The sequence below is a fragment of the Oncorhynchus mykiss genome, chromosome 29 (genome assembly GCF_057628025.1).
Source record: "Oncorhynchus mykiss isolate SJ-2025 chromosome 29, ASM5762802v1, whole genome shotgun sequence".
Classification (NCBI taxonomy): domain Eukaryota; kingdom Metazoa; phylum Chordata; class Actinopteri; order Salmoniformes; family Salmonidae; genus Oncorhynchus; species Oncorhynchus mykiss.
The window spans coordinates 47,514,090-47,532,882 of NC_143050.1; the positions used below are offsets into that span (position 1 = coordinate 47,514,090).

Below are 18,793 nucleotides of genomic sequence, written 5' to 3' on the forward strand. Positions count from 1 at the left end.
TCAGGGTCTATCGTTGTCTCTGATTGGGAATCATACTTAGGTAGCCCTTTTTCCCTCCTGATTGTGGGTAGTTGACTTTTGTTAGTGGCACTATAGCACTGTAAGCTTCACTGTTGTTTCTTCGTTTGTTTTGTTGGCGACATTTTAAATAAAAGGAAAATGTACGCTCACGCTGCACTTTGCACTTTGTCGAATTCCTCACCAGATGGACCGGGCAATTTCAACAGACATGACAAAAACATACAATCCTAAATATGTACATTTCTAAATCCGAATGAATGGTTGTTAGGGTGCTAAATATCCACATACGCTGGGAGTATTGTTCACATGTACTTACAATAAGCCCACTTTCTGTCTCTCTCTGTCTTTCCTGCTCTTTCTGTCCCCATTCCTTTCCATTGTCTTCCAAGCCATCATATTGGTTTAGTTCACGACGGACTTTTCATTGCATTGTGTAATAATTAATGTGTAAGCTATCCTGTTTATGTAATTCTGTGTGATTAGTTAGTTAGTTAGTAAATAAATAAGCCCATTTGTAAATCGCTGATTCATAATTTATGCTAGGGTTCGTGCAGACATCCAAGAGTTTTGCGACATTCAGAATGAGACTGAAGGTAAATAAGAATGAATGACTTGACTGTGACTGATGTAAGAGCTGTTTACAGTGGGGCAAAAAAGTATTTAGTCAGCCACCAATTGCAAGTTCTCCCACTTAAAAAGATGAGAGAGGCCTGTAATTTTCATCATAGGTACACTTCAACAATAACAGACAAAATGAGAAAAAAAATCCAGAAAATCACATTGTAGGATTTTTTAATGAATTTATTTGCAAAATATGGTGGAAAATAAGTATTTGGTCAATAACAAAAGTTTATCTCAATACTTTGTTATATACCCTTTGTTGGCAATGACAGAGGTCAATGACAAAGTTTTCTGTAAGTCTTCACGAGGTTTTCACACACTGTTTGTCACGCCCTGGCCTTAGTATTCTGTGTTTTCGTTAGTATTTTGGGGAGGCCAGGGTGACATGGGGATTTATGTGGTTTGTTTTGTCTAGGGTTGTTTGTAGTAATGGGATTGTGGTTAGAGTAGTACTCTAGGTAAGTCTATGGTTGCCTAGAGTGGTTCTCAATCAGAGGCAGGTGTTTATCGTTGTCTCTGATTGGGAACCATATTTAGGCAGCCATATTCTTTAGGTCTCTTGTGGGTGATTGTTCCTGTCTCTGTGTTTGCACCAGATAGGGCTGTTTTGATTTTTCACATTTCTTGTTTTATTAGTCTATTCATGCATAGTTTCTTTATTAAAGAACCATGAATAATAACCACGCTGCGTTTTGGTCCGCCTCTCCTTCGACCCAAGAAAACTGTTACTGTTGCTGGTATTTTGGCCCATTCCTCCATGCAGATCACCTCTAGAGCAGGGATGTTTTGGGGCTGTTGCTGGGCAACACGGACTTTCAACTCCCTCCAAAGATTTTCTATGGGGTTGAGATCTGGAGACTGGCTAGGCCACTCCAGGACCATGAAATGCTTCTTACGAAGCCACTCCTTCGTTGCCCGGGCGGTGTGTTTGGGATCATTGTCATGCTGAAAGACCCAGCCACGTTTCATCTTCAGTGCCCTTGCTGATGGAAGGAGGTTTTCACTCAAAATCTCATGGCCCCATTCATTGTTTCCTTTACACGGATCAGTCGTCCTGGTCCCTTTGCAGAAAAACAGCCCCAAAGCATGATGTTTCCACCCCCATGCTTCACAGTAGGTATGGTGTTCTTTGGATGCAACTCAGCATTCTTTGTCCTCCAAACACGATGAGTTGAGTTTTTACCAAAAAGTTCTCTATTTTGGTTTCATCTGACCATATGACATTCTCCCAATCTTCTTCTGGATCATCCAAATGCTCTCTAGCAAACACCAGACGGACCTGGACATGTACTAGCTTAAGCAGGGGGACACATCTGGCACTGCAGGATTTGAGTCCCTGGCGGCGTAGTGTGTTACTGATGGTAGGCTTTGTTACTTTGGTCCCAGCTGCCGGCAGGTCATTCACTAGGTCCCCCAGTGTGGTTCTGGGATTTTTGCTCACCGTTCACCTTGTGATCATTTTGACCCCACTGGGTGAGATATTGCGTGGAGCCCCAGATCGAGGTAGATTATCAGTGGTCTTGTATGTCTTCCATTTCCTAATAATTGCTCCCACAGTTGATTTCTTCAAACCAAGCTGCTTTCCTATTGCAGATTCAGTCTTCCCAGCCTGGTGCAGGTCTACAATTTTGTTTCTGGTGTCCTTTGACAGCTCTTTGGTCTTGGCCATAGTGGAGTTTGGAGTGTGACTGTTTGAGGTTGTGGACAGGTGTCTTTTATACTGATAACAAGTTCAAACGGGTGCCATTAATACAGGTAACGAGTGGAGGACAGAAGAGCCTCTTAAAGAAGAAGTTAGAAAGGATTTACTTACCAGCTCATGGTATATACAGTGCAAGAAGCGTGCTACAAAGCAGATCAATCTGAACTCATCTCTCGGCATGTCCAGCCCATCCATTAACTCAGCTAATCATGGCTAGCGGGAAGATTCTCATCCTTTTCCGTGGCTAAACCAACTAGGCTTGTAATTTATTTATAGATGGCATACAGGTCTGTTTTTAAGGGACATGAAAGTTCACATGTTCCAAAAGGCATTTCTGCCACAAAAAAAAAACATTTTTATAAAAAAAAAAGGTTATGTTCAAATGCCTCTTCTGTGAAGTAGTGACGCGACAAACGCCTAGTTTAATGAAACGGCACAATTTGACTGCTACAACAGACGGAATGGCGTCAAAAGACACGTGCCGATACCCCGAGTATGACTGGGCATGGGTGGGCCAGATATGTGTGAAAACGACCTAAAAGGGGGGCAGAAACTGATCAGCACCCCCATTTTATGTTAATTCTATATTCTATTATCATATGGCCAACCATCCCTCTAGCTACCACTTATTCCACACTGTGCCTTCTATGTCCCATGGTCCCTCAACTTCAGGCACTTTTGAACTCTCCATCTTATCTCTATAAATCCACCCTACCTTTACCCATTTTCCACGTGCTGCTTCCTTCACTTTTTCTAGACTTAGTTACACGCTTAAAAGTGTTGGACTTTTTTTTTTTTTGTTACCTTCTGTTTCTCCCACCTGGGTAATGAGTTCCTCCTGGTTATTCTGAGGTTCAGAATGAATGCAGTGGTAAATGTGCTGCTTACAACTGACATCAGCAAAATTGACAAGAAGGGTGTTGATATTAACTCAGCAAAAAAAAGAAACATCCTCTCACTTTCAACTGCGTTTATTTTCAGCAAACTTAACGTGTAAATATTTGTATGAACATAAGATTCAACAACTGTGACAAACTGAACAAGTTCCACAGACATGTGACTAACAGAAATTGAATAATGTGTCCCTGAACAAAGGGGGGGTAATCAAAAGTAAGTCAGTAGCTGGTGTGGCCAACAGCTGCATTGCATCTCCTCCTCATGGACTGCACCAGATGTCAGTTCTTGCTGTGAGATGTTACCCCACTCTTCCACCAAGGCATCTGCAAGTTCCCAGACATGTCATGGGGGAATGGGAATGGCCCTAGTCCTCTCCTTCGATCCAACAGATCCAAGACGTGCTCAATGGGATTGAGATCCAGGCTCTTCGCTGGCCATGTCAGAACACTGACATTCCTGTCTTGCAGGAAAGCACACACAGAAAGAGCAGTATGGCTGGTGGCATTGTCATCCTGGAGGGTCATGTCAGGATGACCCTGCAGGAAGGGTACCACATGAGGGAGGATGTCTTCCCTGTAACACACTGCGTTGAGATTGCCTGCAATGACAACAAGCTCAGTCCGATGGTGCTGTGACACACCGCCCCAGACCATGACGGACCCTAGCAGCCCACTTTGTTGAAGCTAACCATCCTATCTCCTCCCTCAAATACATAGTTATTGAGCATTTTACCACATCAAGGAGAGGTAACATGAGACCCTTCTACAGAGGGAGGCCCACTGAATCTCCTCCCTAAAAACACTGACCCCTAGTGGTTTGAATATTGAATTTGATCTCAGGTCCGTTCTATTAAATCAAATCAAATCAAATTTTATTTGTCACATACACATGGTTAGCAGATGTTAATGCGAGTGTAGCGAAATGCTTAACAGTTCAATCCACACCGCATATCATGTTCCTCATGTTGATGATGCTCATTATGCATTGTTTGAACCAAAAATATGAAATTAAATAATGAAACAAATATGAAAGTAAATTAAATGTAACAACAATGATTGTTGATAATAACATTATGTATTCTATTTCTAATCATGTTACCAAGATTATGTCAATTTCCCCATGTATTCAACATCTTGACATGGTGTAAAATATGTTTAACAGTTCCACTTTTTCATCCCTCATTACCTTAATTACTATGACACACCCCTCACTGTGTTCATTGGCTGTACTAATTGCACTGTTTGTCTCCATCACCTGGTTCAAGCAGCCCAAATACCCATTAAATGTTTAGGAGAATAATTAATTGGTGCTACTTTATTTATTTTTTATAGTTTACCTTGTCAGCACCTCCATAAAAATGTATGGATATGCGTCAGTTTATGACTTTTACTTAAATAAAATATGGAATAGTAGATGAACATTTCATTTTGGGTCAAGGTAGCTAATAGCTAGCTGACAGCAAGGTGTTGGTTAGAGATGACGTGCAGGAGCTTGCAGGGATTTATAGTCTTGCATGATGTCTACTTTAATGCGAATTTGCATTTTATAAATTGAAAGTAAATAGAGACAAGATATACTGTAATGACCTGACTAGATCATAAAGGAACAATTGTCCAGACAGAGGCTTGAGTTTACGAATTGATGGTTTATTACCACAACTTTACACAGGCTACTGTTTGGCCGTAGCCCACGCCAAATAAATGAAAGATACCCCACATACCAACCGTGACCTTCTCTTGTGAAGGCCAGACGTAAGAGTGAGAACAATGGCTAAACCTGGTCTTAACTTCCAATGCTCCATCCCCCTGCCCAACCCCCCTCCACGCCACTCCGCCAACCGCCAGGATGCCCGGCATCAGAACATTCCAGGCATTCCCGTGATTGGCAGATGGCAGGTTGATTGGCATGTCGGACCCCGCGAACACTGGAAAATACAACACAACCCACTAATAACCTAACACATAACACACAGCTGTCTGTGCGGGTTGCTACAATACTGATAAATGTCACCTATCCGAGAGAGATTTATACAGTTATCACAATGCCACACCAAGGTAAGTCTACAGCAAACAGACTTAATTTGAAGTGTTTCTAAAATGAAAAAATGAATGGTGAAAAAAAGATTGGAACCATTTCCGTGTTTGACCGCTGAGTTTTATGGGTATTAAGCCAACATCACTGTGGCATTCTATTTGACAGGCACGTATCTCATCCCACCTCAACGTCCAAAGCTAATTTGTTATAATTCAATTGTGTGACCAGCACAGACTTATTTGAGTGTCTGAGCTAGTTAGCAGACAGAGTGAGTGGCTGTCATTGCCTGGCCTGGCTACTGGTCTCAATGTAATGAGCTCCTGGGCTGTAAATAATTGTATTAACAGGATTAGAGAGTAGCCGGGTAATAAGGAGAAGAAATTTACTGGTGGATCTGACCTCTGGCTTTAGAACACTGCTGAGCAAAGATGTTGCCGTACCAAGAGCCAAGATCTGCCCACACAGCAGCAGGAAGATCTCCAACTACCCTACTACAGGCAGACTTCCAGACCTTTGAAGTGGAAATCTTGTATTCTTGTACAGTATCGCCAAATGATGGACAGAGGATAGCAGTGTACCATGCAGTGCAGATAGGGGATTAGCTGCTGGAGTTAAATCAACAGCAGATCATATGGGCTCTGAAGAACTTGTTGCTCTGGCACTGTTATTCATTAAAATGACATAAGCACTCATTTTATAATCACTTTATAATCAATCATGATGGTGTCTTGGTGGTGTCAAATCACCATTAACATTCTATTATAAATGATTAACCTATTCAATTTGAAATATATTCTCAACTGTTTTGTTATAAGCATACATGCCGTAACAAGTTATAAAGCATTATACCTTTCAAAAATAATAAATATATGTATATATATTTTTTAACTATTTTCTACATTATAGAATAATAGTGAAGACATCAAAACTATGAAATAACACCTATGGAATCATGTAGTAACCAAAAAAGTGTTAAACAAATCCCAAAATATATATAGATTTTTTAGGTTCTTCAAGGTAGCCACCCTTTGCCTTGATGACAGCTTTGCACCCTCTTGAAATTCTCTCAACCAGCTTCACCTGGAATGCTTTTCCAACAGTCTTGAAGGAGTTCCCACATATGTTGGCTGCTTTTCCTTAACTCTGCGGTCCAACTCATCCCAAACCATCTCAATTAGGTTGAAGTCGGGTGATTGTAGAGGCCAGGTCATCTGATGCAGCACTCCATCACTATCCTTCTTGGTCAAATAGCCCTTACACAGCCTGGAGGTGTGTTTTGGGTAATTGTCCTGTTGAAAAACAAATGGCAGAGCCCCCAAGGGTGGATCACATCCGGCCGTGATTGGGAATCCAATAGGGCGGTGCACAAATGGCCCAGCGTCGTCCGGGTTTGGCCGGGGTAGGCCGTCATTGTAAATAAGAATTTGTTCTTAACTGACATGCCTAGTTAAAAAAAGGTTAAATAAAATAAATAAGCACAAACCAGATGGGATGGTGTATCACTGCAGAATGCTGTTGTAGCCATGCTGGTTAAGTGTGCCTTGAATTCTAAATAAATCACAGACAGTGTCACCAGTAAGGCACCCCCACACCATCACACCTCCTCCATGCTTCACGGTGGGAACTACACATGCAGAGATCATCCGTTCTCCTACTGTGCGTTTCTGGATGAGAGAATGCCAAGAGTGTGCAAAGCTCTCATTAAGGCAAAGGGTGGCTGGCTACCTTGAAGAACCTAAAAATATAAATATATATATTTAGATTTGTTTAACACTTTTTTGGTTACGACATGATTCCTTCCATATGTGTTATTTCATAGTTTTGATGTCTTCACTATTGTAAAAAGAAAGAAAAACCTTGGAATATGTTGTGTCCAATGTACAATTGAAGTCGGAAGTTTACATACACTTAGGTTGGAGTCATTAAAACTCATTTTTCAATCACTTCACAAATTTTTTGTTAACAAACTATAGTTTTGGCAAGTCGGTTAGGACATCTACTTTGTGCATGACACAAGCCATTTTTCCAACAATTGTTTACAGACAGATTATTTCACTTATAATTCACTGTATCACAATTCCAGTGGGTCAGAAGTTTACATACACTAAGTTGATTGTGCCTTTTAAACAGGTTGGACAATTCCAGAAAATTATATCATGGCTTTAGAAGCTTCTGATAGGCTAATTGACATCATTTGAGTCAATTGGAGGTGTACCTGTGGATGTAATTAAAGGCCTACCTTCAAACTCAGTGCCTCTTTGCTTGATATCATGGGAAAATCAAAAGAAATTAGCCAAAAACTCAGATAAAAATGGTGGACCTCCACAAGTGTGGTTCATCCTTGGGAGCAATTTCAAAACGCCTGAAGGTACCACGTTCATCTGTACAAACAATAGTACGCAAGTATAAACACCATGGGACCACACAGCTGTCATACCGCTCAGGAAGGAGACTTGTTCTGTCTCCTACAGATGAATGCACTTTGGTGCGAAAAGTGCAAATCAATCACAGAACAACAGCAAAGGACCCTGTGAGGATGCTGGAGGAAACAGGTACAAAAGTATCTATATCCACAGTAAAACGAGTCCGATATTGACATAACCTGAAATGCCACTCAGCAAGGAAGAAGCCATTGCTTCAAAACCGCCATAAAAAAGCCAAACTACGGTTTGCAATTGCACGTGGACAAAGATCATACATTTTGGAGAAATGTCCTCTGGCCTGATGAAACAAAAATAGAACTGTTTGGCCATAATGACCATCATTATGTTTGGAGGAAAAAGGGGGAGGCTTGCAAGCCAAAGAACACCATCCCAACCGTGATGCACAGGGGGTGTTATGGGGGTGCTTTGCTGCAGGAGGGACTGGTGCACTTCACAAAATAGATGGCATCATGAGGGAAGAAAATTATGTGGATATATTGAAGCAACATCTCAAGACATCAGTCAGGAAGGGAAGTTAAAGCTTGGTCGCAAATGGGTCTTCCAAATTGACAATGACCCCAAGCATTCTTCCAAAGTTGTGGCAAAATGGCTCAAGGACAACAAAGTCAAGGTTTTGGAGTGGCCATCACAACGCCCTGACCTCAATCCCATAGAACATTTGTGGGCAGAACTGAAAAAGTGTGTGCGTGCAAGGAGACCTACAAACCTGACTCAGTTACACCAGCTCTGTCAGGAGGGATGAGCCAAAATTCACCCAACTTATTGTGGGAAGCTTGTGGAAGGATACCTGAAATGTTTGACCCAAGTTAAACAATTTAAAGGCAATGCTACCAAATACTAATTGAGTGTATGCAAACTTCTGACCCACTGGGAATGTGATGAAAGAAATCAAATCTGAAATAAATTATTCTCCCTACTATTATTCTAACATTTCACATTTTTTTAATAAAGTGGTGATCCTAACTGACCTAAGACAGGGAATTTTTACTAGGATTACATTTTGAAAAACAGAGTTTAAATTTATTTGGCTAAGGTGTATGTAAACTTCAGACTTCAACTGTAAGTGTTGACAGAGGTTGTGGATGGGGTGCGGCCGCCAGAGGTATTTTTGGGATGGTGTGAGGTGGTGGGGTGGGGTTGTTCAAAAAGGAGGATTTTTTTTTTTTTAATGAATTGTGTTGCCTTTGTGACCCAATTAAAAACAATTGTTCACAGAAAATGCATTATACCCTTAAGTAAAGTGTTACCACAAATGTTTGGTAGGCTTGGAGAGGGTAGAGTGTGTTGTGGGGAGGGGACTGATCAGGAATTAGGGGTGTGGTGACACATTGCTGACGATCCATTGATATAAATATGATCTATGCATGTAACACTAAACACAGCCACAACAATGAGCCTTGGACAGCCACTCCCCTGACAGCCCGCTAAGATACTTTTGCATCAGTAATGTGGCTTACAAGAAAACACACAGTAATGTGATCTTTTTTGTTTTTCCTGTATCTAGACTACAAACAACAGAGATTAGGCCTAGTTTAACCATTATCTGAATAGTTTTTTTGTTGTGGGGACAAAAGTTCCAATGAACCTCAAGATGTACAGTACATTTAAGGTCGCTCCTAATTGAGTTGGTGAAAAACAAGAAATACAACATGGTGCATTTGACCTGGCCAACCTCCAAACACAGACCAATTACTGATTGGCATGGTGTAAAACTACAGATCTTTATCTTGCTAGAGGCTACATCATGCCCTCTCCATTGTCATGATCACAAACAGGTGGATGAGTTTTAAAGTTTAGGCACAAAACTTTACCTACAAAACTACACATCATGACAAGATCTTAGAAAATGAAAGGGTGGGCTATGTCTACATCTCATCTCCACATATTGTTTACATTAAAGGCAAGTTCTAAGCACATCTGCCAAGTAGTATATATTTTCATAAATTAAATTTGAAAAATAAGCCACACATGACTAACTACATCATAATGATATGTTTGACTATTAAAGTAACTTTGAACTGAAAAAAGTATCTGACTCAAATTATTACATAGCAATAAGATCAGGCAAAATTCTACGTTTTTTTCTGGACATCCTGTCAATTACACTGTATGAATTGACACTACTTTAAACTTGTAATAGTTTCTATCATAATGTATGGTAGGCAACTTTAATTTAATGGTCATCTTTTTGGTTGCTTTTTTGATTGCATTACTTTTTCGCCACCGCAACTACAGACTTTAAATGTTTCTGGTACATCCTTTACATAAGGTAACATTTTAAATAACACGCCTTCCCCCTTTTCCCTTTAAAAAAGGATGCGCTGAAATCTCGCGAGCTCTACCCCCCGTTTGGAACTCATGCTACCAGTCGGTATCTGAATGCCTTACTGCAGTGTGTATTGTAGCGAGGATGCAATGGGAGTCTAGGTGGAGTTGCACCAAGGTCAATGCAGCATCCACTCTAAAACATTACACCGCGGATTTGATTCACTTTCGTACAAGTGTGCTGAAAGCGAGAGGACCGTGAAGCGTTTTGAAGATTCGTTTGCCAGGGCTGAAATTTGATGCCTTTTTCCTCTGTAGTGTATATAACGTTAGTGAGGCAACTAGCAAGCCATCCTTCTCCATTCGTAGCTATCCGCATGTCTGGACTACCTTTTCTCAATTCGGTTGCACTGCGTTTCTGTTGGAGCGAATATCCAAACGGTCTTCCTCCACTTGGGTGGTATCAAGAGTGTTCGCTAACTTTGTCAGAAATAATTTGGTTTTAGCAGCAGTGAAGCTTTGCTATTGTACACGAGTTGTGCTGGACATTTAGCTAGCTAGGTTTGTCTCTGCAAGCTCGTCCATTCATCAGTAATAGTTGCAATGTCAGCGCCATACTCCACGCCTCCGGTTCAGGAAGAGAAACAGGCGCCAGAAATTGAGGGACTGACCGTGGATACAGGTTTGGAGCCCGCCGGCCCGACATCCAGCTCGAGTCGGTTCCAGGTGGACCTAGTGGCTGAAGCAGCCAGCGCCGCTGATAAAACGCCCAGCACGGATTCCACGCTTGCATCTGGCGACAAAGCCACCCCCGAAGGTCCGGAGCCAGCGGCGGGTGGTGAGGCAAAAGGCCGGTTCCGAGTGGTGAACTTTATGGATCCCAGTGGAGCGAGCCCACCAGAAGTAGTGCCCGCTGAAGGCTTCCAGAATGGAGACACCGTAATGAGCGAGGGCAGCCTGCATTCTTCGACAGGAGGCCAGCATCACTACCACTACGACACCCATACAAACACCTATTACCTGAGGACTTTTGGCCACAACACCATCGATGCTGTGCCTAACATAGATTTCTACCGGCAAAGTGCTGCTCCGCTGGGGGACAAGCTGATAAGACCCACCCTTTCGGAGCTGCACGACGAACTTGACAAGGTAAGCAACCGCGAATGTATGTTTTTGAAACGGACGCTAGAGCCATAGCGCCTGCTTGGACAGATGCTGCGTTCATAACAGCTGGGAACTGCGACTTCCGACTTCCGTGCGTTCACGACAACTGGGGGAAAAACGAGCTCCGACTGCGAACATATGTGTTGAATGGTCAAGCAACTCGGAAATCCGTGTTTGGAAACCTCTTTCCAGAGCTACGACTCTCCGATCTGAAGATCACCGAAGTCATGATTCGACCTCGTTGTTTTTCTTCCGATTTCGCAGTTGTCTTGAAAGCAACTTTCTTTTTGCTAGCCAGCTTTCTGTATTTAGTTGTAATTTTGACATTGTTGCGGTCAATCCTAAATTGTTTAATGGCTCATTTTGCCTAACATTGGTGAGAAGTCAATGTGTGAAAAGGAGTTTTGCGCATAGAAACTCGTGTGAATAGGATACACCTATTCTTTGTACTTGAATAGTGTGAGTTTTTGGATTAGAGGTCAACTGTTTATGATTTTTCAACTCCGATTACGATTATTGGAGGACTAAAAAAAGCCGATACCGATTAATCAGCCAATTTTTATTTATATATTTGTAATGACAATTACAGCAATACTGAATGAACAATGAACACTTATTTTATAAAATCTATTTAGTCTCAAATAAATAATGAAACATGATCAATTTGGTTTAAATAATGCAAAAACAGTGTTTGAGAAGAAAGTAAAAGGGCAATATGTGCCATGTAAGAAAGCTAACGTTTAAGTTCCTTGCTCAGAACATTTTTTTTATTTTACCTTATTTAACTAGGCAAGTCAGTTAAGAACAAATTCTTATTTTCAATGACGGCCTAGGAACAGTGGGTTAACTGCCTGTTCAGGGGCAGAACAACAGATTTGTACCTTGTCAGCTCAGGGATGTGAACTTCCGGTTATTAGTCCAACGCTCTAACCTCTAGGCTACCCTGCCGCCCCAACATGAGAACATATGGTGGTGGTTCAATATTCCCAGTTCTTCAATATTCCCCGTTGAGTTTTAGGTTGTAGTTATTATAGGAATTATGACGTGTTAACTATTTCTCTCTATGCCATTTGTATTTCATATATCTTTGACTATTGGATGTTCTTATAGGCACTTTAGTATTGCCAGCCTAATCTCGGGAGTTGATTAGGCTTGAAGTCATAAACAGCGTGCTTTGTGCTAAACACTGTGCTTCAAGCATAAGAGCTGCTGGCAAACTCAGTAAAGTGCTATTTTAATGAATGCTTACGAGCCTGCTGCTGCCTACAACCGCTCAGTCAGGCTGCTCTATCAAATATCAAATTATAGACTTAATTATAATATAATAAATACACAGAAATACGAGCCTTATGTCATTAATATGGTCAAAACCGGAAACTATCATTTTGAAAACAAAACGTTTATTCTTCCAATGAAATACGGAAGCGTTACGTATTTTCTCGAACGGGTGGCATCTCTAAGTCTAAATATTGCTGTTACATTGCACAATCTTCAATGTTATGTCATAATTATGTAAAATTCTGGCAAATGAATTAGTCTTTGTTAGGAAGAAATGGTCTTCCCACAGTTCGCAACGAGCCAGGCTGTCCCAAAATGCTGCATATACAAATGTATTTATATAGCCCTTCGTACATCAGCTGATATCTCAAAGTGCTGTACAGAAACCCAGCCTAAAACCCCAAACAGCAAGCAATGCAGGTGTAGAAGCACGGTGGCTAGGAAAAACTCCCTAGAAAGGCCAAAACCTAGGAAGAAACCTAGAGAGGAACCAGGCTATGAGGGGTGGCCAGTCCTCTTCTGGCTGTGCCGGGTGGAGATTATAACAGAACATGGCCAAGATGTTCAAATGTTCATAAATGACCAGCATGGTCCAAAAATATAATAAGGCAGAACAGTTGAAACTGCAGCAGCAGCACGGCCAGGTGGACTGGGGACAGCAAGGAGTCTTCATGTCAGGTAGTCCTGAGGCATGGTCCTAGGGCTCAGGTCCTCCAAGAGAGAATTAGAGAGAGCACACTTAAATTCACACAGGACACCGAATAGGACAGGAGAAGTACTCCAGATAAAACAAACTGACCCTAGCCCCCCGACACACAAACTACTGCAGCATAAATACTGGAGGCTGAGACAGAAGGGGTCAGGAGACACTGTGGCCCCATCCGAGGACACCCCCAGACAGGGCAAACAGGAAGGATATAACCCCACCCACTTTGCCAAAGCACAGCCCCCACACCACTAGAGGGATATCTTCAACCACCAACTTACCATCCTGAGACAAGGCTGAGTATAGCCCACAAAGATCTCCGCCACGGCACAACCCAAGGGGAGGCGCCAACCCAGACAGGATGATCACATCAGTGACTCAACCCACTCAGGTGACGCACCCCTCCCAGGGACGGTATGAGAGAGCCCCAGTAAGCCAGTGACTCAGCCCCTGTAATAGGGTTAGAGGCAGAGAATCCCAGTGGAAAGAGGGGAACCGGCCAGGCAGAGACCAAATCAGAGAGATAGGTAGGAGCAAGCCCATGTAATGCTTTGTAGGTTAGCAGTAAAACCTTGAAATCCGCCCTTGCTTTGACAGGAAGCCAGTGTAGGGAGGCTAGCACTGGAGTAATATAATCACATTTTTTGTTTCTAGTCAGGATTCTAGCAGCCGTATTTAGCACTAACTGAAGTTTATTTAGTGCTTTATCCGGGTAGCTGGAAAGTAGAGCATTGCAGTAGTCTAACCTAGAAGTGACAAAAGCATGGAATAATTTTTCTGCATCATTTTTGGACAAAGTTTCTGATTTTTGCAATGTTACGTAGATGGAAAAAAGCTGTCCTTGAAATGGTCTTGATATGTTCTTCAAAAGAGAGAGCAGGGTCCAGAGTAACGCCGAGGTCCTTCACAGTTTTATTTGAGACGACTGTACAACCATTAAGATTAATTGTCAGATTCAACAGAAGATATTTGTTTCTTGGGACCTAGAACAAGCATCTCTGTTTTGTCCGAGTTTAAAAGTAGAAAGTTTGCACCCATCCACTTCCTTATGTCTGAAACACAGGCTTCTAGCGAGGGCAATTTTGGGGCTTCACCATGATTCATTGAAATGTACAGCTGTGTGTCATCCGCATAGCAGTGAAAGTTAATATTATGTTTTCGAATGACATCCCCAAGAGGTAAAATATATAGTGAAAAACAATAGTGGTCCTAAAACAGAACCTTGAGGAACACCGAAATTTACAGTTGATTTGTCAGAGGACAAACCATTCACAGAGACAAACTGATATCTTTCCGACAGATAAGATCTAAACCAGGCCAGAACTTGTCCGTGTAGACCAATTTGGGTTTTCAATCTCTCCAAAAGAATGTGGTGATCGATGGTATCAAAAGCAGCACTAAGGTCTAGGAGCACAAGGACAGATGCAGAGCCTCGGTCTGATGCCATTAAAAGGTAATTTACCACCTTCACAAGTGCAGTCTCAGTGCTATGATGGGGTCTAAAACCAGACTGAAGCATTTCGTATACATTGTTTGTCTTCAGGAAGGCAGTGAGTTGCTGCGCAACAGCCTTTTAAAAAAAAATAGAGGGGAATGGAAGATTCGATATAGGCCGATAGTTTTTTATATTTTCTGGGTCAAGATTTGGCTTTTTCAAGAGAGGCTTTATTACTGCCACTTTTAGTGAGTTTGGTACACATCCGGTGGCTAGAGAGCCGTTTATTATGTTCAACATAGGGGGGCCAAGCACAGGAAGCAGCTCTTTCAGTAGTTTAGTTGGAATAGGGTCCAGTATGAAGCTTGAAGGTTTAGAGGCCATGATTATTTTCATCATTGTGTCAAGAGATATAGTACTAAAACACTTGAGCGTCTCTCTTGATCCTAGGTCCTGGCAGAGTTGATGTTATATACCCTGACTCTGCTTGTGTAGAGTTGATGTTATATACCCTGACTCTGCTTGTGTAGAGTTGATGTTATATACCCTGACTCTGCTTGTGTAGAGTTGATGTTATATACCCTGACTCTGCTTGTGTAGAGTTGATGTTATATACCCTGACTCTGCTTGTGTAGAGTTGATGTTATATACCCTGACTCTGCTTGTGTAGAGTTGATGTTATATACCCTGACTCTGCTTGTGTAGAGTTGATGTTATATACCCTGACTCTGCTTGTGTAGAGTTGATGTTATATACCCTGACTCTGCTTGTGTAGAGTTGATGTTATATACCCTGACTCTGCTTGTGTAGAGTTGTTATATACCCTGACTCTGCTTGTGTAGAGTTGATGTTATATACCCTGACTCTGCTTGTGTAGAGTTGATGTTATATACCCTGACTCTGCTTGTGTAGAGTTGATGTTATATACCCTGACTCTGCTTGTGTAGAGTTGATGTTATATACCCTGACTCTGCTTGTGTAGAGTTGATGTTATATACCCTGACTCTGCTTGTGTAGAGTTGTTATATACCCTGACTCTGCTTGTGTAGAGTTGTTATATACCCTGACTCTGCTTGTGTAGAGTTGTTATATACCCTGACTCTGCTTGTGTAGAGTTGTTATATACCCTGACTCTGCTTGTGTAGAGTTGATGTTATATACCCTGACTCTGCTTGTGTAGAGTTGATGTTATATACCCTGACTCTGCTTGTGTAGAGTTGATGTTATATACCCTGACTCTGCTTGTGTAGAGTTGATGTTATATACCCTGACTCTGCTTGTGTAGAGTTGTTATATACCCTGACTCTGCTTGTGTAGAGTTGATGTTATATACCCTGACTCTGCTTGTGTAGAGTTGTTATATACCCTGACTCTGCTTGTGTAGAGTTGATGTTATATACCCTGACTCTGCTTGTGTAGAGTTGATGTTATATACCCTGACTCTGCTTGTGTAGAGTTGATGTTATATACCCTGACTCTGCTTGTGTAGAGTTGATGTTATATACCCTGACTCTGCTTGTGTAGAGTTGATGTTATATACCCTGACTCTGCTTGTGTAGAGTTGTTATATACCCTGACTCTGCTTGTGTAGAGTTGTTATATACCCTGACTCTGCTTGTGTAGAGTTGTTATATACCCTGACTCTGCTTGTGTAGAGTTGATGTTATATACCCTGACTCTGCTTGTGTAGAGTTGATGTTATATACCCTGACTCTGCTTGTGTAGAGTTGATGTTATATACCCTGACTCTGCTTGTGTAGAGTTGATGTTATATACCCTGACTCTGCTTGTGTAGAGTTGATGTTATATACCCTGACTCTGCTTGTGTAGAGTTGATGTTATATACCCTGACTCTGCTTGTGTAGAGTTGATGTTATATACCCTGACTCTGCTTGTGTAGAGTTGATGTTATATACCCCGACTCTGCTTGTGTAGAGTTGATGTTATATACCCTGACTCTGCTTGTGTAGAGTTGATGTTATATACCCTGACTCTGCTTGTGTAGAGTTGATGTTATATACCCTGACTCTGCTTGTGTAGAGTTGATGTTATATACCCTGACTCTGCTTGTGTAGAGTTGATGTTATATACCCTGACTCTGCTTGTGTAGAGTTGTTATATACCCTGACTCTGCTTGTGTAGAGTTGATGTTATATACCCTGACTCTGCTTGTGTAGAGTTGATGTTATATACCCTGACTCTGCTTGTGTAGAGTTGATGTTATATACCCTGACTCTGCTTGTGTAGAGTTGATGTTATATACCCTGACTCTGCTTGTGTAGATTTGTTATATACCCTGACTCTGCTTGTGTAGAGTTGTTATATACCCTGACTCTGCTTGTGTAGAGTTGATGTTATATACCCTGACTCTGCTTGTGTAGAGTTGATGTTATATACCCTGACTCTGCTTGTGTAGAGTTGTTATATACCCCGACTCTGCTTGTGTAGAGTTGATGTTATATACCCTGACTCTGCTTGTGTAGAGTTGATGTTATATACCCCGACTCTGCTTGTGTAGAGTTGATGTTATATACCCTGACTCTGCTTGTGTAGAGTTGTTATATACCCTGACTCTGCTTGTGTAGAGTTGATGTTATATACCCTGACTCTGCTTGTGTAGAGTTGATGTTATATACCCTGACTCTGCTTGTGTAGAGTTGATGTTATATACCCTGACTCTGCTTGTGTAGAGTTGTTGTTATATACCCTGACTCTGCTTGTGTAGAGTTGATGTTATATACCCTGACTCTGCTTGTGTAGAGTTGATGTTATATACCCTGACTCTGCTTGTGTAGAGTTGATGTTATATACCCTGACTCTGCTTGTGTAGAGTTGATGTTATATACCCTGACTCTGCTTGTGTAGAGTTGATGTTATATACCCTGACTCTGCTTGTGTAGAGTTGATGTTATATACCCTGACTCTGCTTGTGTAGAGTTGTTATATACCCTGACTCTGCTTGTGTAGAGTTGATGTTATATACCCCGACTCTGCTTGTGTAGAGTTGATGTTATATACCCCGACTCTGCTTGTGTAGAGTTGATGTTATATACCCTGACTCTGCTTGTGTAGAGTTGTTATATACCCTGACTCTGCTTGTGTAGAGTTGATGTTATATACCCTGACTCTGCTTGTGTAGAGTTGATGTTATATACCCTGACTCTGCTTGTGTAGAGTTGATGTTATATACCCTGACTCTGCTTGTGTAGAGTTGATGTTATATACCCTGACTCTGCTTGTGTAGAGTTGATGTTATATACCCTGACTCTGCTTGTGTAGAGTTGATGTTATATACCCTGACTCTGCTTGTGTAGAGTTGATGTTATATACCCTGACTCTGCTTGTGTAGAGTTGATGTTATATACCCTGACTCTGCTTGTGTAGAGTTGATGTTATATACCCTGACTCTGCTTGTGTAGAGTTGATGTTATATACCCTGACTCTGCTTGTGTAGAGTTGATGTTATATACCCTGACTCTGCTTGTGTAGAGTTGTTATATACCCTGACTCTGCTTGTGTAGAGTTGATGTTATATACCCCGACTCTGCTTGTGTAGAGTTGTTATATACCCCGACTCTGCTTGTGTAGAGTTGATGTTATATACCCTGACTCTGCTTGTGTAGAGTTGATGTTATATACCCTGACTCTGCTTGTGTAGAGTTGATGTTATATACCCTGACTCTGCTTGTGTAGAGTTGATGTTATATACCCTAACTCTGCTTGTGTAGAGTTGATGTTATATACCCTGACTCTGCTTGTGTAGAGTTGATGTTATATACCCTGACTCTGCTTGTGTAGAGTTGATGTTATATACCCTGACTCTGCTTGTGTAGAGTTGATGTTATATACCCTGACTCTGCTTGTGTAGAGTTGATGTTATATACCCTGACTCTGCTTGTGTAGAGTTGATGTTATATACCCTGACTCTGCTTGTGTAGAGTTGATGTTATATACCCTGACTCTGCTTGTGTAGAGTTGATGTTATATACCCTGACTCTGCTTGTGTAGAGTTGATGTTATATACCCTGACTCTGCTTGTGTAGAGTTGTTATATACCCTGACTCTGCTTGTGTAGAGTTGATGTTATATACCCTGACTCTGCTTGTGTAGAGTTGATGTTATATACCCTGACTCTGCTTGTGTAGAGTTGATGTTATATACCCTGACTCTGCTTGTGTAGAGTTGATGTTATATACCCTGACTCTGCTTGTGTAGAGTTGTTATAT

General features: G+C 41.5%; 1 protein-coding gene across 2 annotated transcripts in view; it reads left to right on the plus strand.

The window, feature by feature from the left end:
* The first annotated feature begins 8,808 nt into the window (after window positions 1-8,808).
* LOC110509541 (solute carrier family 12 member 2) overlaps window positions 8,809-18,793 on the plus strand; it is a 139,578-nt gene continuing 129,593 nt past the window's right edge. For both annotated transcript variants that reach the window (XM_021590462.3, XM_021590463.3), the window contains exon 1: window positions 8,809-11,133. In XM_021590462.3, coding sequence (XP_021446137.2) covers window positions 10,588-11,133 — 546 coding nt within the window. In that variant the 5' untranslated portion in view covers window positions 8,809-10,587. The remainder of the gene's footprint in view (window positions 11,134-18,793) is intronic.